At 40.2% G+C, this 23,053-nt stretch overlaps 2 protein-coding genes across 5 annotated transcripts in view; both read right to left on the bottom strand.

Annotated features, from left to right (window-relative positions):
- MMAA (metabolism of cobalamin associated A) overlaps positions 1-23,053 on the bottom strand; it is a 773,535-nt gene that overhangs the window by 676,082 nt on the left and 74,400 nt on the right. The gene's annotated exons all lie outside the window — the stretch shown is intronic.
- The window catches only part of SLC30A9 (solute carrier family 30 member 9), a 224,796-nt gene that overhangs the window by 176,089 nt on the left and 25,654 nt on the right, over positions 1-23,053 (bottom strand). For all 4 annotated transcript variants that reach the window (XM_078777013.1, XM_078777017.1, XM_078777015.1 and 1 more), the window contains exons 4-5: positions 19,407-19,451; positions 10,220-10,319 (exon numbers count right to left, since the gene is read on the bottom strand). In XM_078777013.1, coding sequence (XP_078633139.1) covers positions 10,220-10,319; positions 19,407-19,451 — 145 coding nt within the window. The remainder of the gene's footprint in view (positions 1-10,219; positions 10,320-19,406; positions 19,452-23,053) is intronic.

Raw genomic sequence — 23,053 nt, 5'->3', positions numbered from 1 at the left:
ATGTTAGTATAGTTTCGTTAGCTCCTCAGTAAATATCTTAGTATAGTTTCGTTAGCTCCTCAGTAAATATCTTAGTATAGTTTCGTTAGCTCCTCAGTAAATATCTTAGTATAGTTTCGTTAGCTCCTCAGTAAATATCTTAGTATAGTTTCGTTAGCTCCTTCATAAATATCTTAGTATAGTTTCATTAGCTCATCAGTAAATATCTTTGTGTAGTTTCGTTAGCTCCTCAGTAAATATCTTAGTATAGTTTCGTTAGCTCCTCAGTAAATATCTTATTATAGTTTCGCTAGCTCCTCAGTAAATATCTTAGTATAGTTTCGTTTGCTCCTTCATAAATATCGTAGTATAGTTTCATTAGCTCCTTTGTAAATATCTTAGTATATTTTCGTTAGCTCCTTCGTAAATATCTTAGTATAGTTCAGTTAGCTCCTGAGTAAATGTCTTAGCATAGTTTTGTTAGCTCCTTCGTAAATATCTTAGTATAGTTTCGTTAGCTCCTTTGTAAATATCTTAGTATAATTTAGTTCACTGCTTCGTAAATATCTTGGTATACTTTAGTTAGCTCTTTTGTAAATATCTTGGTATACTTTAGTTAGCTCCTTCGTAAATATCTTGGTATACTTTAGTTAGCTCCTTTGTAAATATCTTAGTATAATTTAGTTCACTGCTTCGTAAATATCTTGGTATACTTTAGTTAGCACTTTTGTAAATATCTTGGTATACTTTAGTTAGCTCCTTCGTAAATATCTTAGTATAGTTTCGTTAGCTCCTTAGTAAATATCTTCGTATAGTTTCGTTCGCTCCTTCGTAAATATCTTAGTATAGTTTCGTTAGCTCCTTCGTAAATATCTTAGCATAGTTTCGTTAGCTCCTTCGTAAATATCTTAGTATAGTTTCATTAGCTCCTTACTAAATATCTTAGTATAGTTTCGTTAGCTCCTCAGTATATATCTTAGTATAGTTTCGTTAGCTCCTCAGTATATATCTTAGTATAGTTTCGTTAGCTCCTCAGTAAATATCTTAGTATAGTTTAGTTAGCTCCTCAGTATATATCTTAGTGTAGTTTCGTTAGCTCCTCAGTAAATATCTTAGTATAGTTTAGTTAGCTCCTCAGTAAATATCTTAGTATAGTTTCGTTAGCTCCTCAGTAAATATCTTAGTAGAGTTTAGTTAGCTCCTCAGTATATATCTTAGTGTAGTTTCGTTAGCTCCTTAGTAAATATCTTAGTATAGTTTCATTAGCTCATCAGTAAATATCTTTGTGTAGTTTCGTTAGCTCCTCAGTAAATATCTTAGTATAGTTTCGTTAGCTCCTTAGGAAATATCTTAGTATAGTTTCGTTAGCTCCTCAGTATATATCTTAGTGTAGTTTCGTTAGCTCCTCAGTAAATATCTTAGTATAGTTTAGTTAGCTCCTCAGTAAATATCTTAGTATAGTTTCGTTAGCTCCTCAGTAAATATCTTAGTATAGTTTCGTTAGCTCCTCAGTAAATATCTTAGTATAGTTTAGTTAGCTCCTCAGTAAATATCTTAGTGTAGTTTCGTTAGCTCCTCAGTAAATATCTTAGTATAGTTTAGTTAGCTCCTCAGTAAATATCTTAGTATAGTTTCGTTAGCTCCTCAGTAAATATCTTAGTGTAGTTTCGTTAGCTCCTCAGTAAATATCTTAGTATAGTTTCGTTAGCTCCTCAGTAAATATCTTAGTGTAGTTTCGTTAGCTCCTCAGTAAATATCTTAGTGTAGTTTAGTTAGCTCCTCAGTAAATATCTTAGTATAGTTTAGTTAGCTCCTCAGTAAATATCTTAGTATAGTTTCGTTAGCTCCTCAGTAAATATCTTAGTGTAGTTTCGTTAGCTCCTCAGTATATATCTTAGTGTAGTTTCGTTAGCTCCTCAGTATATATCTTAGTATAGTTTTGTTAGCTCCTTAGTAAATATCTTAGTATAGTTTCGTTAGCTCCTCAGTAAATATCTTAGTATAGTTTAGTTAGCTCCTCAGTAAATATCTTCGTATAGTTTCGTTAGCTCCTCAGTAAATATCTTCGTATAGTTTCGTTAGCTCCTCAGTAAATATCTTAGTATAGTTTCGTTAGCTCCTCAGTAAATATCTTCGTATAGTTTCGTTAGCTCCTCAGTAAATATCTTAGTATAGTTTCGTTAGCTCCTCAGTAAATATCTTCGTATAGTTTCGTTAGCTCCTCAGTAAATATCTTCGTATAGTTTCGTTAGCTCCTCAGTAAATATCTTAGTATAGTTTCGTTAGCTCCTCAGTAAATATCTTCGTATAGTTTCGTTAGCTCCTCAGTAAATATCTTCATATAGTTTCGTTAGCTCCTCAGTAAATATCTTCGTATAGTTTCGTTAGCTCCTCAGTAAATATCTTCGTATAGTTTCGTTAGCTCCTCAGTAAATATCTTAGTGTAGTTTCGTTAGCTCCTCAGTAAATATCTTAGTATAGTTTCGTTAGCTCCTCAGTAAATATCTTAGTATAGTTTAGTTAGCTCCTCAGTAAATATCTTAGTGTAGTTTAGTTAGCTCCTCAGTAAATATCTTAGAATAGTTTCGTTAGCTCCTCAGTAAATATCTTAGTATAGTTTCGTTAGCTCCTCAGTAAATATCTTAGTGTAGTTTAGTTAGCTCCTCAGTAAATATCTTAGTATAGTTTCGTTAGCTCCTCAGTAAATATCTTAGTATAGTTTAGTTAGCTCCTCAGTAAATATCTTAGTGTAGTTTAGTTAGCTCCTCAGTAAATATCTTAGAATAGTTTCGTTAGCTCCTCAGTAAATATCTTAGTATAGTTTCGTTAGCTCCTCAGTAAATATCTTAGTGTAGTTTAGTTAGCTCCTCAGTAAATATCTTAGTATAGTTTCGTTAGCTCCTCAGTAAATATCTTAGTATAGTTTCGTTAGCTCCTCAGTAAATATCTTAGTGTAGTTTAGTTAGCTCCTCAGTAAATATCTTAGTATAGTTTAGTTAGCTCCTCAGTAAATATCTTAGTATAGTTTCGTTAGCTCCTCAGTAAATATCTTAGTGTAGTTTCGTTAGCTCCTCAGTAAATATCTTAGTATAGTTTCGTTAGCTCCTCAGTATATATCTTAGTGTAGTTTCGTTAGCTCCTCAGTAAATATCTTAGTATAGTTTAGTTAGCTCCTTAGTAAATATCTTAGTATAGTTTCGTTAGCTCCTCAGTAAATATCTTAGTATAGTTTCGTTAGCTCCTCAGTAAATATCTTAGTATAGTTTAGTTAGCTCCTTAGTAAATATCTTAGTATAGTTTCATTAGCTCCTCAGTAAATATCTTAGTATAGTTTCGTTAGCTCCTCAGTAAATATCTTAGTATAGTTTCGTTAGCTCCTTTGTAAATATCTTAGAATAGTTTCGTTAGCTCCTCAGTAAATATCTTAGTGTAGTTTCGTTAGCTCCTCAGTAAATATCTTAGTATAGTTTCGTTAGCTCCTCAGTAAATATCTTAGTGTAGTTTCGTTAGCTCCTCAGTAAATATCTTAGTATAGTTTAGTTAGCTCCTCAGTCAATATCTTAGTGTAGTTTCGTTAGCTCCTCAGTAAATATCTTAGTATAGTTTAGTTAGCTCCTCAGTATATATCTTAGTGTAGTTTCGTTAGCTCCTCAGTAAATATCTTAGTATAGTTTAGTTAACTCCTCAGTAAATATCTTAGTGTAGTTTCGTTAGCTCCTTAGTAAATATCTTAGTATAGTTTCGTCAGCTCCTCAGTAAATATCTTAGTATAGTTTCGTTAGCTCCTCAGTAAATATCTTAGTATAGTTTAGTTAGCTCCTCAGTATATATCTTAGTGTAGTTTCGTTAGCTCCTTAGTAAATATCTTAGTATAGTTTCGTTAGCTCCTCAGTATATATCTTAGTGTAGTTTCGTTAGCTCCTCAGTAAATATCTTAGTATAGTTTAGTTAGCTCCTCAGTAAATATCTTAGTATAGTTTCGTTAGCTCCTCAGTAAATATCTTCGTATAGTTTCGTTAGCTCCTCAGTAAATATCTTAGTATAGTTTTGTTAGCTCCTCAGTAAATATCTTAGTATAGTTTAGTTCGCTCCTCAGTAAATATCTTAGTGTAGTTTCGTTAGCTCCTCAGTAAATATCTTAGTATAGTTTCGTTTGCTCCTCAGTATATATCTTAGTGTAGTTTCGTTAGCTCCTTAGTAAATATCTTAGTATAGTTTTGTTAGCTCCTCAGTAAATATCTTAGTATAGTTTAGTTAGCTCCTCAGTAAATATCTTCGTATAGTTTCGTTAGCTCCTCAGTAAATATCTTCGTATAGTTTCGTTAGCTCCTCAGTAAATATCTTCGTATAGTTTCGTTAGCTCCTCAGTAAATATCTTAGTATAGTTTCGTTAGCTCCTCAGTAAATATCTTCGTATAGTTTCGTTAGCTCCTCAGTAAATATCTTAGTATAGTTTCGTTAGCTCCTCAGTAAATATCTTCGTATAGTTTCGTTAGCTCCTCAGTAAATATCTTCGTATAGTTTCGTTAGCTCCTCAGTAAATATCTTAGTATAGTTTCGTTAGCTCCTCAGTAAATATCTTCGTATAGTTTCGTTAGCTCCTCAGTAAATATCTTCGTATAGTTTCGTTAGCTCCTCAGTAAATATCTTCGTATAGTTTCGTTAGCTCCTCAGTAAATATCTTAGTGTAGTTTCGTTAGCTCCTCAGTAAATATCTTAGTATAGTTTCGTTAGCTCCTCAGTAAATATCTTAGTATAGTTTAGTTAGCTCCTCAGTAAATATCTTAGTGTAGTTTCGTTAGCTCCTCAGTAAATATCTTAGTATAGTTTCGTTAGCTCCTCAGTATATATCTTAGTGTAGTTTCGTTAGCTCCTCAGTAAATATCTTAGTATAGTTTAGTTAGCTCCTTAGTAAATATCTTAGTATAGTTTCGTTAGCTCCTCAGTAAATATCTTAGTATAGTTTCGTTAGCTCCTCAGTAAATATCTTAGTATAGTTTAGTTAGCTCCTTAGTAAATATCTTAGTATAGTTTCGTTAGCTCCTCAGTAAATATCTTAGTATAGTTTCGTTAGCTCCTCAGTAAATATCTTAGTATAGTTTCGTTAGCTCCTTTGTAAATATCTTAGAATAGTTTCGTTAGCTCCTCAGTAAATATTTTAGTGTAGTTTCGTTAGCTCCTCAGTAAATATCTTAGTATAGTTTCGTTAGCTCCTCAGTAAATATCTTAGTATAGTTTCGTTAGCTCCTCAGTAAATATCTTAGTATAGTTTCGTTAGCTCCTCAGTAAATATCTTCGTATAGTTTCGTTAGCTCCTTCATAAATATCTTAGTATAGTTTCATTAGCTCATCAGTAAATATCTTTGTGTAGTTTCGTTAGCTCCTCAGTAAATATCTTAGTATAGTTTCGTTAGCTCCTCAGTAAATATCTTAGTATAGTTTCGTTAGCTCCTTCATAAATATCTTAGTATAGTTTCATTAGCTCATCAGTAAATATCTTTGTGTAGTTTCGTTAGCTCCTCAGTATATATCTTAGAATAGTTTCGTTAGCTCCTCAGTAAATATCTTAGTATAGTTTCGTTAGCTCCTCAGTAAATATCTTAGTATAGTTTCGTTAGCTCCTCAGTAAATATCTTAGTATAGTTTCGTTAGCTCCTCAGTAAATATCTTAGTATAGTTTCGTTAGCTCCTCAGTAAATATCTTAGAATAGTTTCGTTAGCTCCTCAGTAAATATCTTAGTATAGTTTCGTTAGCTCCTCAGTAAATATCTCAGTATAGTTTTGTTAGCTCCTCAGTAAATATCTTAGTATAGTTTCGTTAGCTCCTCAGTAAATATCTTAGTGTAGTTTCGTTAGCTCCTCAGTAAATATCTTAGTATAGTTTCGTTAGCTCCTCAGTAAATATCTTAGTATAGTTTCGTTAGCTCCTCAGTAAATATGTTAGTATAGTTTCGTTAGCTCCTCAGTAAATATCTTAGTATAGTTTCGTTAGCTCCTCAGTAAATATCTTAGTATAGTTTCGTTAGCTCCTCAGTAAATATCTTAGTATAGTTTCGTTAGCTCCTCAGTAAATATCTTAGTATAGTTTCGTTAGCTCCTTCATAAATATCTTAGTATAGTTTCATTAGCTCATCAGTAAATATCTTTGTGTAGTTTCGTGAGCTCCTCAGTATATATCTTAGAATAGTTTCGTTAGCTCCTCAGTAAATATCTTAGTATAGTTTCGTTAGCTCCTCAGTAAATATCTTAGTATAGTTTCGTTAGCTCCTCAGTAAATATCTTAGTATAGTTTCGTTAGCTCCTCAGTAAATATCTTAGTATAGTTTCGTTAGCTCCTCAGTAAATATCTTAGAATAGTTTCGTTAGCTCCTCAGTAAATATCTTAGTATAGTTTCGTTAGCTCCTCAGTAAATATCTTAGTGTAGTTTCGTTAGCTCCTCAGTAAATATCTTAGTATAGTTTCGTTAGCTCCTCAGTAAATATCTTAGTATAGTTTCGTTAGCTCCTCAGTAAATATGTTAGTATAGTTTCGTTAGCTCCTCAGTAAATATCTTAGTATAGTTTCGTTAGCTCCTCAGTAAATATCTTAGTATAGTTTCGTTAGCTCCTCAGTAAATATCTTAGTATAGTTTCGTTAGCTCCTCAGTAAATATCTTAGTATAGTTTCGTTAGCTCCTTCATAAATATCTTAGTATAGTTTCATTAGCTCATCAGTAAATATCTTTGTGTAGTTTCGTTAGCTCCTCAGTAAATATCTTAGTATAGTTTCGTTAGCTCCTCAGTAAATATCTTATTATAGTTTCGCTAGCTCCTCAGTAAATATCTTAGTATAGTTTCGTTTGCTCCTTCATAAATATCGTAGTATAGTTTCATTAGCTCCTTTGTAAATATCTTAGTATATTTTCGTTAGCTCCTTCGTAAATATCTTAGTATAGTTCAGTTAGCTCCTGAGTAAATGTCTTAGCATAGTTTTGTTAGCTCCTTCGTAAATATCTTAGTATAGTTTCGTTAGCTCCTTTGTAAATATCTTAGTATAATTTAGTTCACTGCTTCGTAAATATCTTGGTATACTTTAGTTAGCTCTTTTGTAAATATCTTGGTATACTTTAGTTAGCTCCTTCGTAAATATCTTGGTATACTTTAGTTAGCACTTTTGTAAATATCTTGGTATACTTTAGTTAGCTCCTTCGTAAATATCTTAGTATAGTTTCGTTAGCTCCTTAGTAAATATCTTCGTATAGTTTCGTTCGCTCCTTCGTAAATATCTTAGTATAGTTTCGTTAGCTCCTTCGTAAATATCTTAGCATAGTTTCGTTAGCTCCTTCGTAAATATCTTAGTATAGTTTCATTAGCTCCTTACTAAATATCTTAGTATAGTTTCGTTAGCTCCTTAGTAAATATCTTAGTATAGTTTCGTTAGCTCCTTAGTAAATATCTTAGCATAGTTTCATTAGCTGCTTACTAAATATCTTAGTATAGTTTCGTTAGCTCCTTCGTAAATATCTTAGTATAGTTTCATTAGCTCCTTACTAAATATCTTAGTATAGTTTCGTTAGCTCCTTAGTAAATATCTTAGTATAGTTTCGTTAGCTCCTTTGTAAATATCTTAGTATAGTTTCGTTAGCACCTCAGTAAATATCTTAGTGTAGTTCGTTAGCTCCTTAGTAAATATCTGAGTATAGTTTCATTAGCTCCTTTGTAAATATCTTGGTATACTTTAGTTCGCTCCTTAGTAAATATCTTAGTGTAGTTTCGTTAGCTCCTTTGTAAATATCTTAGTATAATTTAGTTCACGCCTTAGTAAATATCTTAGTAAACTTTAGTTAGCTCTTTTGTAAATATCTTAGTATACTTTAGTTAGCTCCTTCGTAAATATCTTGGTATACTTTAGTTAGCTCTTTTGTAAATATCTTGGTATACTTTAGTTAGCTCTTTTGTAAATATCTTAGTATAGTTTCGTTAGCTCCTTAGTAAATATCTTGGTATAGTTTCGTTAGCTCCTGTATATATATATATATATATATATTTTTTTTTTATGGGTGCATGGACACGTGTATCAAAACTGCAAATGCCAACACGTATACTTTAGTTATCCCTGCACGTTGGTTATCCCTGCACAGAGAGCACAATCTCCCAATAATCCATTTTTTTCTTTTTTCCCCCCATAGATTAGCCATCGCAGCAAAGATTGGTATTTCCGTCAGCCAAGTGACGGGTCTTATATTCCAGTATATATAAATAGATGGAGGATGTCCACCTACCCTTGTGTTTGTGTCAAAAAAAAGAAGAAAAGAATCACCACCCTTTAAACCAACTACCTTTTGCAATGTTCTGCTTTAATGTTCTGCCATTTGTAAATCTGTATTTATGTCTCTTTGAAGTACTTGACGGGCCTTGTCAGTTTAGGCAGGAGGAACGGCACCGGCACCATTAGCCACGAGCTGCATCACCAAAATATCGGGGTGATGGGGTCGCGAAAAGATTGCCCCACCCCCAGAACGGGCCAACAGCCAATGGTGAGTGGTATGGGAGGCGAGCAGCATGTCGTGTGTGATGTAGGAGGCAGGGGCGAGAAAGGCAGATGCGCTGATCGGTAGAAGGAGTCATCCAGAATCAGCCCAGGTGAAGCTGCACTTTTCTGCCACGCCCATTGAGCCAGAGCCACCCCCTCTCCTCACAGGGCTCGTAGTGATGAAACGTGACATTAGTTTGCCCGTGCCCAAGCAAGTCGTGACTATGACAACATCCTGCGGTATCCTGTGGGATTTACCAGTATTCTTCTGTCTTGTGACTTCCCTCTGTCCACTCTACTGTGGTGTGATTGGGCCGAATAAGGCATAAATAAGCAAGGATTCCTGTTCGTCGTTGAGTTTGTGGCATATATTCGGTAGTGGGTGAGGGTTTTATTGTGGTTATTGTTGTTGATTCTTGTGCAATTCCTCCCCATCACAATCATTTTTGTTATTAAACAAGAATGACCGCACTCTGGTCACAACCTCCGACAAAATCTGGTAATTGGCCGATTGGAAAATGTGTATTTAAAGCACTCTTAAAGGATGAACAGCACGATTGGGAAACACATTTAATGCGCTATTAAAAGATTATCTGGAAACCTCTCGGCTCGCATTCATGTCAGCCTCTGCCAAGGTTATATCAGAAAGAGCTGATTCGTCACAGTCACGGATTTTTAACCCCAATATGGGGCTGTTCAAAAATTACATAACGCTATTGTTTATAGGGAGCCACGTACCGTGCGTGCCGACAGGCTTGATAAAACCTTACTAATATTTTTATGACATATTATTGGATTTTTTGGGGTTCCCAATTGTGAGTAACACTTGACCCAAACAAAGCCAATGGAAATCTGACACAACAAACCCAGGTAATGTATAATCTGATGTCTTAGGCCCACCATAAAACCAAGATGGTGGCCATATTATTTAGTTTGGGTTTCATTGTGAGTGGAGTCAAGGGACAAATGTGGGTGGGGTCCTGCAGGTGTCTAACCAATGGGTGAACATTTCAAAAATCGACCTCTAACAAAAAACAACAACTCGCACGTGAAGCTCTTCTAGACCTGTGACACGTCACAGATAATATACCTGATCTTGGGGTGAATTAAAGTCGTCGTGATCATTTTTTGGAAATTAAGGGAAGCCGTTGAGGTTATTTGGCTGCTGCAATTAATGCCATCTGTCCAGACCTTGCCACATGTCACCAGCTGCATGCGGCCATAATTTGAGATGAGGCATGTGGTACAATTAGCTTAACGACCGACTGATTCAACAGTCATACAGGCATGGTATCTGAGTGAACAAGATTTGTAATTCAATCTGGGATGGCTGACCCAGTTGGCCATTACGAATCCGGAAGGTCGCTTCAACGCGACCATAACTGCCAGCTTGGTCAGCCGGTCTTTGTATGATAGGACAAGAGAGGGACAAGTGTCCCAAAGAGTCATTCTCATCTGTATTTGCTTATATAAATGACACTTTATGTATAATAATCAAATAATTCTTCGTTTATGTTTAATCATAAAATAATACTATATTTAATGACTAATAAAAAAAATAACAGAAAGGAGTAATTTCCTCAACAATACATTTCCTTCAGTTTTTAGGCAAAGGAAAAAATGAATGTTGAGAAGGAAAGTGATGAAGTCACTCATGTAAGAGTGGGGGTTGGGGGCAAAGGGGGAGGGGTGACGAGGGGAAGGGAAGTTGAGGGGCCGGTAGAACACCTTGGTTTCAGGCAGAAGTCATTGAAAGCTCGCACAGCAGTGATGAAGTTATTCTTTGTGTACTTGGAGCCGTATTCCCGTTTCTTCAGTGCTGGTTTCACTACCAGACACACCAAGCACAAGAATGAAGCGAAAAGAGAAAGTGAGTTTTTTTAAACTAGTGTGGATCGACTCACTACACTCACCTCATCACATGTCGCCACTGGAGCACAGGCTCGTTTTCACTTCGGATCAGACAATGCATGACATCACAATACAGTATATTAGATCAACACATTGAAGGGATCAGACCGTGCTTCACCATTCTAAAGTCCATAAAATAAAATTTACTTAAAGATGGGTGTCGGGGAGGAGGGGGTTGGGGAGGGGAGGGAGAGGGGGGGATATCTCGATATCTCTCAAGATGTCCAGAGAGATGGCCCTAATCTCATGCCTGACATTGAAGTTGCGAGATGGAATAAAGCATGGAATAAAGTAATTGGAGTTTCAGGCAATTCACTCACTCACTCTCTCTCTCTCTCGTTCTGAATAACTCAGAGGAAATACTTTACAGGAAATAGAAAAACCAAAAACCAATGTATTGTTACGTTTGTGGGGGTAGGTGATGAAATAACACAGTGGATATAGAAGTGTGTATGGTGGCATGGACTGCGTAAGAGAAGGAAGCCAATCTCCATGTATTTAAGTAGAGGAAAACTGTGAGCTTAAGATTGTTTATGTGTCTTCACACAGGGGGTGGATCTAGATAGGGGTTAAGATCAGATTCCCTGGTATGTGATTGCCCCCTGTGGTTTTTCCCTACGTTTTTATAACAAGGCCAGCCAAAAAAAACCCTCGTTACACCAACAACAACAACAACAACAACAATCGTCCCCTGCAAGCCCGAACATTCTCGATAGGCGAGTAAGCTACGCCTTAATGACGCTCACGCCAAGCAAAGCCAGCAGGCCACACCCCAAAGTTCGTCATTGGTCATGGAGATGGGGTAATCCAATGGCACTTGGCCATTGGTTGGCGTGACGTCAGGGTGACGAAGGTTCGAGAGCTAGGAGGAGGAAGAACCGCTCACTCTCGCTCTGGCTTTCGTAGCGGGCGGTCGCTTTTTTGGTTTCATCTCTCGGGTGGCTCGGCTGCTTGTCTCTCGCGTGCGCTTGTGAAGAGACCTTCCGGAGCTTTTGCAACATTGGTGGAGGGGGGGGAGGGAGGGGGGAGTGTTGACTGTGGTGCTTTTCGTGGGAGGCGAAAGCTGCAACTCGCTTGGCGGTGGAGGTGAGGAGGGGTCGGTTGGATGCTTGCTCACGCCATTTGTTGGAGCGTTTCCCACGCGGGTGGCTGCACGGACTGCTGCGACCATCAAGCTCCCAGCCTTAGTCTGGATGCCAAGCTGAGTGCTGGTCGGCTTAAAACAATTTACTTTGTTTTATCTTTCCCCTTGTTCGTCTCTGTGTCTGAGTGGAGCATCCTCAAGTAGGAAATATTAGACTTACCTCACCGTTCATTTTTTATTCATTACATCTACTTCCATTAAATTCATTATTGTGCATTTCATTTATTTTGTTGTTTATTTGTTCTGTGGGTTTCAGATAAAACCCCGTGAGCTTCGTGCAGGTAAGGACTTTGGTCCCCTTACTCATGTGCGACGGGCCAACCACCAGTTTCGGCTACGCGCCTCAAAATTTAAAACCGTTACAGCCATTCGTCACCTCGAGGTGTTAAAAGTTTGGGCTGACAGGACATTATGATGGGACAAGAGAGTACCTTTTGTTCAATCTCACCGAATATCAATACCAGTAAGATAGCCAGTGCCATGGATTCAACGGGTTCCAAGAAAACATATGAGATTAATGTTGGATATTTAGTTGAAAATGGATGTTCCTGTCTACATGTGATGCAATGTTAAATTAATGTTTTAAAGTTGGTTGATGCTCAATTTAATAGACCACACATTTTTTTGTATACTAAATTGACGCTCGTGTAAGAGCTAACACACAGAACATAAAACAAAGGGAGCGGGAGACAAGAGGGGGAGAGAGAGGGAAGCACAACAACAGAAGGGAACAGGGAAATCAGGAGATCTGTGGAAGGGAGAGGACTGGGTCGGGGTACACGGAATAAACAAGATGGACACAACAGAGACTTTCAGGAAAGAAAACAGAATTTGAAAGAGGTGGATTTGGGGTGGGTTAATGGGGGTAGAAAATATCAAGGTTTTGAATGGGGGAAGATAAGAGATGGAGGTGAACAGCTGTTTTAAAGACCTGAGGGAGGAGAGGGATTGAAGAGAGTGTGGGAGATTGTTCCAGAGGTGGGAGAAAAGAGGAATGAAAGAGTAAAGGTGAACAGAGAGTCTTGATTTTAGTAGTTTCACCATAAGAGGGTTGCTGGCAGATCTTGTGCGACCTGCAGGAATATTTGGGGGAAAGAGCACAGACAGAGCAGGGGGAGCTATGCCGAACAGGAGTCGGTCGAAGACAGAAAGACCACCAACCTGCCTGCGGTGAGAGAGAGAAAGGCCCTTAGAGTTAGCTTCATTGCGGGAGATTCCAACGATTCTGACAGCTTTGGTTTCAACAGCGTGAAGCTGAGCTGGGTGTGAGGCAGGAGCACCAGCCCAGAGGGGAGAGCAGTATTCCATTGAGCTGCGGATGAAAGCCTTGCATGTGGCGAGGAGCTCAGGTGTGCCAAGGAAGGACTTCGCACAACGGAGGATGCCCAGTCGGCGACTGGCTTTGGAGGCCAGCTTGGAAATGTGGTTTTCCCAGGAAAGATCATGGCAGATAGTGAGACCCAAAAGCTTGAGTGACAGAACTTCTTCGAGAGAATTGTTGAGAAAGTATATGGGAGGGTTGTCCAGTCGGTCTTTTCGGAGAGACATAGTAAGAGTGTGAGATTTGTCAGGATTGAAAGACATGTTCCACTTGTTTGCCCCATCTGTGAGTTTGTCCAAGTCTGCAGAGAGTGAGGAGGCTGCAGACTGCTGATCTGAGGGATGAGGAATGGAGCGGCAGAGGGTGGAGTCATCAGCAAAGAGATAGAGAGGATTTTCCAAGAGTGTCGGAGAGATCATTGATGAAGACCAGAAAAAGCACAGGACCCAGAACACTGCCTTGGGGAACTCCAGCCTGGAAAGGAAGAGGAGATAACAAAGGAGACAACACATGACAAAATGTGATTATTTAACATCAACTACACAGAGCATCACAAACAAGAAAATTTCAAGGTTATTTTAGCTCGTCTTTTCTAGCTCAGATTATTGTGAGGCTCAGTATAGATTTCATACATGTTGTGTACGGTGGCGTACCTAAGGTATGGCAGGGTATGGCACGTGCCCTGGGCGCCACTTGAAGGGGGGCGCCACTGAGCAGTTTCTATTAAAGTCAGACAAGCCATCCTCGGATAGTGAAAAAAGAATTTTCTTCAGATGTATGATCTGTCTGATTATCATGGGTGAGAAGCACTGGGATGGCTAGATTGTTAAACCACTTATATAAATTATTAGGTAAAAATACAATGCTGGGAGCTACATGACCACATACCTCTCAGTACCACTGCTCAGTGCCAACTGGCAGTAAGACCATTCTCCTGCGCAAACTAGGGAGGTAGTCTAGAATTTTGTGCAAAATCTGTGAAATTTAATGTTCTTATTAAAAGTGCCATTTCGTTATTTCAGAGAATTGTGTAAGAAGACCATGAAACGTTTCTTCACGAAGAAGAAGGAAAGTGGAGCTGAAGGACGGAAGAGACGAAAGTTGGAGACGGAGGAAGCCAAGAAGTCGAGCAAGTTCTTCATGCCCTTCTTTGAAAAGCCCGGAACAAGTTGTTCGACACGTTCCATGGAGTCGCCTGCACCTGCTACAAGTTCGTTAGAATCCGAAGGTGGATCAAGTACAAATGCGTCACAAGCCGAGGAGGAAGTCAAGTCAGATAAATCCGAGTATGACGAGATTAAAAGTGAGGCTGCCAGAGAGAACGTGGACATGACAGGAGGGGAAGACGATGATGGTGGTGGTGATGTTGAGTTTATCGACGAGATTTTACCTGACGAGATTGGACCTGACGACACTGAACCTAGTGAACTGGATGGTGTCGAAGAGCCTCGAACTGTCATACCAGAAGTGATTGAACAGCATGACATTGGACTTCTGAAGTTCGACAAGGATACTGGAAAAGCAATTCTGCCTGACACGTTGAGAACAGAAATAATAAAGCTGGGTTCGAAGTATTTCCAGAACAGTGAGGGGCCTTCCCTACCAACAAATAACCGCTCAATGAACAAAACTTGGTTCAAGAGGAAATTGGGAAATGGTGGTGGTGAGGAAGTGACTTGCTCATGGCTGGTCTATTCCCCTTCTAAAAAGTCTGCATTTTGTATCTGTTGTCTTCTCTATTCCTGTTCCCGGTCAGATCATCAATCCTCATTGGAGCAGGAAAGTGGATTCAACCAGTGGAAAGCACCTGAAAGGATTAGTGTTCATGAAAATGTTAAGAATCATTGGGAGTGCTTCACACAGTGGAAAGAAATGGAAAGAAATTTAGCTGAAAAAAGAGGAGTTATTGACGCGGAACTTCAGTCACAGATTGAGAAGGAAAAGCAGAAGTGGCGTGATATCTTGACGAGAATCCTTCACTGCATAAAATTCCTTGCGACTCAGAACCTGGCTTTGCGAGGACACAGGGAGTTACTTCAGCTGGACGATGACTCCAATGTGGGAAATTTCCTTGGCTTACTGAAACTACTGGCCATCTTTGACCCTGTCATGAAAGAACACCTCACTCGTGTGGAAAGTCATCCTGGATCCACGTCTTATCTTTCACAGGGTGTACAGAACGAATTCATCCACATGATGGCATCCACTGTTCGCCAGAGTTTACTGAGAAGCATTCGTAAAGCCAAGTACTATGGTCTCATGTTCGACTCGACTCCTGATCAGGCACACCGTGAGCAGATGTCAGAAGTAGTGAGGTACGTGGAAGTTGATTTTGAGAGGAAAACAGTCCGTGTTAGAGAGTCCTTCCTTGGTTTTATCCAGATAAGCCAGAAGGATGCTGAGAGCTTGGTTGAAGACATCTTGAAACAGCTAGAGAAGGACGAAATGGAGCTACAAGATTGTCGGTCACAGTGCTATGACAACGCTGCTGTGATGGCTGGACACAGAAGTGGTGTTCATCAAAGAATAAGTGAGAAAAACAACCTGGCAGTGTTTGTGAATTATGACAACCACTCACTCAACTTGGTGGGTGTACATGCAGCCAAGCAGGATACAATGATGGTCACGTTTTTTTAACCATCGAAGGTCTCCACATGTTCTCTCGTTCAACACAGCACTGGGAAAAACTCAAAAACGCCGTGCCTGTGGTTGTTAAGTCGGAGTCCGAAACCAGGTGGAGTGCAAGGACAGAAGCAGTGAAGCCTGTCAACAAGTACCTTGAGGAGATACTTCAAGTTCTCCAGGACATGATAGACAATGAAAACGAGACCAGCGAAACGAGAAGTGATGCAAGGCAGCTGTATAACCGCATGTTGAGTTACGATTTTCTGACTTTGCTAGGATTTTGGAACAAAGTACTCATTCACATTGACCGTATTCAAAAGAGGCTGCAGGATCCTAGCATGAACTTCCACGATGCTGCCCTGGATTTGAAAGCCCTCCGAGATCATTTTGATGATGAAAGAGAAGTGTTGGTCATTGAGTCACTCGAAGAAGGACTCGGTCTCTGTCAAGAATGGAATATTGAAGTTTTGTATACAAGATCGAGGCTCGTGAAAGAGCGAACATTAATCACACAGAAAGACAAACAGACACATAAAACAAATAACATCGGGAGCGGTAGACAAGATGAGGAGAGAGGGGGAAGGACACAAACACAACATTTGAGAGCAGGGACCGAGAGACATGGAGACATCGAGAGATCTGTGGGAGGGAGAAGGCTTTGGGGGGGAGGCATGTGAAGGGGGGGGGGGGGGGTGGGAGAGGTATAAACATATGGACACTGCCAGGATTTCCAGGAAAGAAGTTGGAATTTCAAACAAGGTGGATCTGGGGTGAATTAGTGGGGGTAGAAAAGATCAAGGTTATGGATGGGGGAAGATAAGAGATGGTGGTGAACAGCTGTTTTAAAGACCTGGAGGGAGGAGAGGGATTGAAGGGAGTGTGGGAGTTTGTTCCACAGGCGGGAGAAAAGAGCAATGAAAGAGTGAAGGTGAGCAGAGAGCCGAGATTTCGGCAGTTTAACCATCAGAGGGTTGCTGGCAGATCTTGTGCGACCTGCAGGAATATTTGGGGGACAGAGCACAGAGAGAGCTGGGGGAGCAAGGCCGGAGAGGAGTCGGTAGAAGACAGAAAGACCACCTACCTGCCTGCGGTGAGTGAGTGAAAGGCCCTCAGAGATAGCTTCATCGCGGGAGATTCCAATGATTTTGAAAGCTTTGGATTCAACAGCGTGAAGCCGAGCCAGGTGTGAGGCAGGAGCACCAGCCCATAGGGGAGAACAGTATTCCATTGAGCTGCGGATGAAAGCCTTGTATGTGGTGAGGAGCTCAGGTGTGCCGAGGAAGGACTTCGCACGACGGAGGATGCCCAGTCGGCGACTGGCTTTGGAGGCCAGCTTGGAAATGTGGTTTTCCCAAGAAAGATTATGGCAGATAGTGAGACCCAAAAGCTTGAGCGACAGAACTTCTTGGAGAGGATTGTTGAGAAAGTAGATGGGAGGGTTGTCCAGTCGATCTTTTCGGAGAGACATAGTAAGAGAGTGAGATTTGTCAGGATTGAAAGACATGTTCCACTTGTTTGACCAGTCTGTGATTTTGTCCAGGTCTTCAGAGAGTGAGGAGGCTGCAGACTGCCGATCTGAGGGAAGAGGAATGGAGCGGCAGAGAGTGGAGTCATCAGCAAAGAGATAGAGAGGATTTTCCAGAGAGTCGGAGAGATCATTGATAAAGACCAGAAAAAGTACAGGGCCCAGCACACTTCCTTGGGGAACTCCAGCCTGAACAGGAAGGGGAGATGAGAGAAATCCATTCAGGGCCACACGTTGACTACGACCAGAGAGGAAGTCCGCAAGCCATGCATGGAGATTTCCATGGATACCATAGGAGGAGAGTTTGGTGAGCAGAGCTGGGTGCCAGACCGTATCAAAGGCCCGTGATATGTCAAGGGAGACAGCTCTGATTTCCTGTTTGGCATTGAGGACCTCCATCCATTGTTGAGACAGCAGAAGCAGCATGTCCAGAGTAGAGTGACCTGGTCTGAAACCAAATTGATGATCAGAGATCAAGCCATTGGAGAAGAGAAAGACGTCAGAGACGAAAGAAACGAATGGCTGATGAGAACTCGAGGGACGCTGGGTTAACAGCCAAGGAGGAAATGGAGTCATGAAGGGAACACTCGACCGCCTTCACAGAGAAATGGATGAAAGGTTCGCTCGTTTGCATGACACTGACGCCAAGTTTGGGTTCCTTCTCGATGTCGAGGGACTGTGTTACGGCGCCGACAGTAACGACCTAAAGAAGAAGTGCGAAAATTTGGGCGAATTGTACAGCTCTGATGTTGATTGACAGCAGCTATATGAAGAAATTTTGGATTGCAGAATGTTGCTATCAAGTCGGGCCAACATGAAAATATCAAGACCCGAAGAGCTTCTCAAATTAATTGTTCAGTATGGAGATGAGAGCGTCTTCCCCAATCTTTGCATTGCTATTCAGATAATGCTAACCATCGCAGTTTCCATCGCCAGCTGTGAGAGATCATTCAGCAAGTTAAACTAATACTTTCGTATTTGAGAGCCTCCATGGGTCAAGGCAGACTCTATGATCTTGCTCTGCTGAGTGTAGAAAGAGAAGAAACTGTGAAAAAACTGACTTTGAGCACATCGTAGACCAATTTGCATCAGTGAAAGCAAGGAAGGTGCAGTTGTAATTTTCATGTAGTGCCATAATTTGTTAATTAAAAGATTAACGAGCTTGACTTGTATTTTTGAGCTGATTTTATGGTAAAGTTATCTAAAAGATGGGAGTCAGATGTTTGGACAGGGGCGCAATTTCAGTGCTTGCCATAGGCGCTATTTTCCGTAGATACGCCCATGGTTGTGTAGTCTGCTAGTTCAAATGGAAGAATTACTAAAATTAAAGGAGAATTTAAATCACCTCACCAAACGCAATGATAGATCAGAGTTATCTCTATAGCATGTCCAAAGGGGAAAGTGCGATTCCATGCGATTAAAGTGAAGGATAATATAGCATGTGCTTAAACTTTAGAAAGTGATTCGGTGAATCTGAATCAATAAACAGGAAGTAGGCGTGGTACCTAGCCTCTATCAAGGCTCGGCCTTGTGGGAACATCTATCCATCACCATCCTCCATGACAGTTTAATATCAATCTCTGTCTGCACCCTTTTTTGCAGCTAAAAAGTAAATAAATAAATCTTTTTTTTTTACTTTAATTTAAATGTTTATTCACATTGTAAGTTAATGGGAATTCTAAATAAATTACCACCAATGGAAATGTACAGTAAAGCAACACAAACCAATGGACGTGAATTTTGTTTTGCATATGCAAAACAAGGGATGTGAAAGCTCCGACAACAAATAATTAACTAGAATGGCACTCGGTAGAGAGCATAGAGCAGAGAGCAGAGTGCATACCTCCACCAGGCTGAACAGTTTACTTTTTGTATCACTGATAGGCCAGATCTGGACCTTAACCAAATCGAATTGGCTTGTTCTTGTCACCTACCCAACTCATCCACCTAGTTTTATCATATTCTATCGACACCTTTTTGAGATATCCTGCTATATATCTTTTTTGGCAGTATCTCTCAATGGTGAAGAACCACTAATAAATAATTGTCAGATACAGATCCAGATCTGGATTTTCACCAAAATCGAATCAATTCGTCCTTGTTGACATAGTTGTTCACATAGACAATGTACCATGCCGACCCAAGTTGTCCACCAAGTTTTGTCCGAATCCATCCAAAACTTCAGATATCCTTCTCACAGACAAACAAACAAACCAACAAACAGGCAGACAAGACAGACAGGGGTGAAAACAACCTCCATCTACATGCGGAGGAAATAAACCAACGTGTTATCAATTAAACCTTTTGACAATCCTGATAGTCTCAATAATGTGTTCAGTCAATAGAAAGAGTTGAGGTGTGATCTCAAGCAATGGATTATGGAACATACCTTTGATTTGTATTGCACTTTTGATTGGTGGAGATGCCAGGCCAACTGTGAGAAATAAATCACAACATGAGTGTGATGGAATGCATCATCCACATTATAACAACATCATTAATTAATCTTGATATATTTCAATTCACTCTACATGGTATAGCAAAAATGAATGAGTTAGCTCATCATAAAATGTTCATGAAGCAAAAGATGGAACTTCCCATCATCACCGAGTCACATACATGTATAAATTGGATAAGGTATGTACAAGTATTTACAAAGAGGTCTGTCTATAAATGCACAAACACAACAATCCCGAAGGGAAAATGTGCAACCTCACAACTTTAAGCATCAATAAGTAAAGATTTCTCCATTGTGGCTTCATCAGTGGAACAACATGCTTAAAATGCATAGTTTATCAGGAAACTGTTCCACAACACACAACATTTAAAGTAAAAGGTTTGCCGTTTGCACCATGTCTTGGATCTTAATAGAGCTATTTGTATTATTTATACTTTAAAAATAAGCTTAGCTGTTAGGGTGCCAGCTTGGGATCCTAGGATCCTGGGTTCAAATCTTAGCGGTTAGGGTGCCAGCTTGGGATCTTAGGATCCTGGGGGTCGAATCCCGGTCGATCACTGAATTAACGCCAGGGTCATCCTTCCGAGGTCGGCAAATTGAGTACCAGTTCACTGGTAATTCCCTGTGTCGCAAGAGGCGACTAACAGGGTTGGCGGCAGGAAGGGCATCCGGCCATAAAACATTGCTTCAAAAAGGGGACCACGGTGCCCGAAAAAGGCCAACCCCTGCTCTGGGGGAGAAAAATGGCCTCGAAAGGCGGTTTTATACTTTAAAAATAAGCGTAGCAGTTAGGGTGCCGGCTTGGGATCCTAGGATCCTGGGTTTGAATCCCGGTCGATTGCTGAATTAACGCCAGGCGGGTTGACTCAGCCTGTCATCCTTACGAGGTCGGCAAATTGAGTACCAGCTTGCTGGTAATTCTCTGTGTGTCGCAAGAGGCGACTAACAGGGTTGGTGGCAGAAAGGGCATCCGGCCGTAAAATATTGCTTCAAAAAGGGGACTAATGTGCCTAAAAAGGGCCAACACCCCCACTGTGTGGGGGAAAAATGGCCTCTAAAGGCGGTTTTATACTTTAAAAACTAGAGCTTCCAGAGAAGCAGAACTCAACTGAACCGACTGAACAACTTTAAAGTAGGTCAGTTGTCTGTACTAGATTTGACTTAAATGAAAAGCCAACAACCTTGTGTAATAATTTTAAGGTCCTTGTATCGCGGCCATTTTGTGACAGATCGGGTTGACATGCGATAGCAACCTACCTTTTGTGGTAAGAGTCTCACACACCAAGTTTGATCAAAATCCATAAATATTTGTGGACGTTAAAGTCTTAACGTCGTTTCAGAGCTGAAAACAATATGGCGGCCTATGGCGGCCATTTTGTGACGGATCGGGTTGGAATGCAATAGCAACCTACCTTGTGTGGTAAGGGTGAAGCATTCTAAGTTTGATCAAAATCTGTTAATATTTGTGGACGCTAGAGTGTTGTCGTTTTCATGACCAAAAACAAAATGGTCGCCTAAGTCCGCCATTTTTCAACGGATCAGGCTGAAATGTAATACCAACCTGGTCCTTGGGGTAAGGATGCTGCATGTCAAGTTTGATCAGAATCGGTTGATATTTGTGGACGCTGGAGTGTTAACGTCGAAAAGTTAATGGACGACAGACGACAGATGACGACGACGACGACAGACGACGGACGCCGGAGGGTTCAGTATGTGATGAACTCAACTGGATGGTAGTCCAGTTGAGTTAATAACTCAAAGAAAAACAAAAGTAGGCTTCAATAGCTGTTTATCGTGTGTTGCTGATTGGCTGTTTATTGTATGTTGCTGATTGGCTGTTCATGGAGTGTTGCTGATTGGCCAGTGCGGTTTTGTAAATCATAATCCATCGTCTTCGGTGTGTTGATACCTATGTTGATAGGTGTCTGCTTGTTAATGAGAATGAGCCAGATATCGCGAATGGGTAACTGTTTTATTGTGGGCCATGTGATGTAAATGTATCTCCTTGTGCGTCAGTGGTTGATGGATGTAAGATGTTTGCTGTCTGTCCATAGTATGTGATGATTAATAGTCTGTGCATGATTGACTATTGCTGATTTTTCCCGTTCACCTCGTCTGTTATGTGCTTCATGTTCTTTCAGTCTAGTGGTGAAAGTCCTGCCAGTTTCACCAATGTAAACATTACCGCATTCACAAGGGATGCGGTGAACACATGGATGGTGGTTCGGACGTCTTCTATCCTTATGTGTGTGAGGAATAGATTCGAGCTTGTGTGTCGAGCGATGTTGCACTGCTATGTTGGCGGTCTTGAGGTTACGCTGAATGTGGTACGTCCAATGAAGGGGAGAACAACATGCTCTGGTTTCCGGTGTTGGATCACGAGCTATTGGTGGTTTAGTGATGATCTTGTGGGCATGATGACCGTTGAATTTAAGGGCAGTAATGACGTGGCCTAGTTCGCAATGCAGGTTATACTTGTCACTGATAGTGTAAGCCTGATAAATCAAGTAAGGGTGCTGCTCACGGGCTGGATAGTTGAATGCTGATGAAAAGAGTGGTAGGTTTAGAGTAGAGATAGTGGTAGTGGTAGAGTCGAGGATTGACAGAAACTTCTCCACCTTGTCAGGAGAGAAGGACACAAAGTCCAGGAGCAGCTGGGTACGACTGGGTACGACTGGGTACGGTGGGTACAGAGAGGGATGGGTTTGGGACACAAGATTTTGAGGCAAACACAGAGTTGAGGCATTCAGCTTTTCATGTGCGGTGTAAACTGTGTAGCCATTTGAGGTAAGGGAGGGGATGGAGGGGGAACAAACACCAGAAACGGATTTGACCAGACGCCACCAGGATTTGGAAGAGGGAGACAGGTTTGAGAGTTCGGTCTTGGGAGTGGAGAGATATTGCTTCCTCGCTGTCATACGGCTGTCTAAAGAAGGCGAGTTTGTTCTGTTCGGACAAACCTTAGTCAAGTCGTGGTGAAAAAGTTCAAAACGGCAATAATCAGGTCATGACCTTAAAAATAAGGTCAAGGTCAAAAATATTAGGCCATCCCCACATGCTTTATATTCACATTAATGATGCAAAATTTTATTCTGAAAGTCCCAGCCGGGTCCGAGATACAGCTCAGAAATTGATACAGTTTGGAAATTTGGAGTGTTGGGAGTGCAGGAACATGGCGATGATAATAATAAATAAATAAAAATAATAATTTTCTAAGTGGTGGTTTAGTACTTCTCATGATCCAAGCAACTCTGTTGTGCCATTGAATGAAATATGGGGAGCGCCAATTGTAGAAAAACCCGACACCAATAAGCCTTCCGCTATGCTAAAGGGGAGGATTAACAAGCGTTACGCCTAGGTCCCCCGTCGGGGAAGTGATGTGAGTTGACAAAGTGGAACACGCAGAAAACATGCTATGATATGATATTTCGCTCACAAGGGTCAGACATACATGGAGGCGGCCATCTTGGATTTTGACGTGGCGACCCAATTTTCAATAGCGTTCTTTCTTATGCCTAGATACACCCACACACCAGATTAGAAGTTGGTACTTCGCTTATTTTTCAAGATATTCATCT

This window comes from Myxine glutinosa, chromosome 4 (assembly GCF_964187855.1).
Source record: "Myxine glutinosa chromosome 4, kmMyxGlut1.1, whole genome shotgun sequence".
Classification (NCBI taxonomy): Eukaryota; Metazoa; Chordata; class Myxini; order Myxiniformes; family Myxinidae; genus Myxine; species Myxine glutinosa.
Note: the sequence above shows the minus strand (reverse complement) of the source record. Positions and strands in the feature narration are given on the sequence as shown.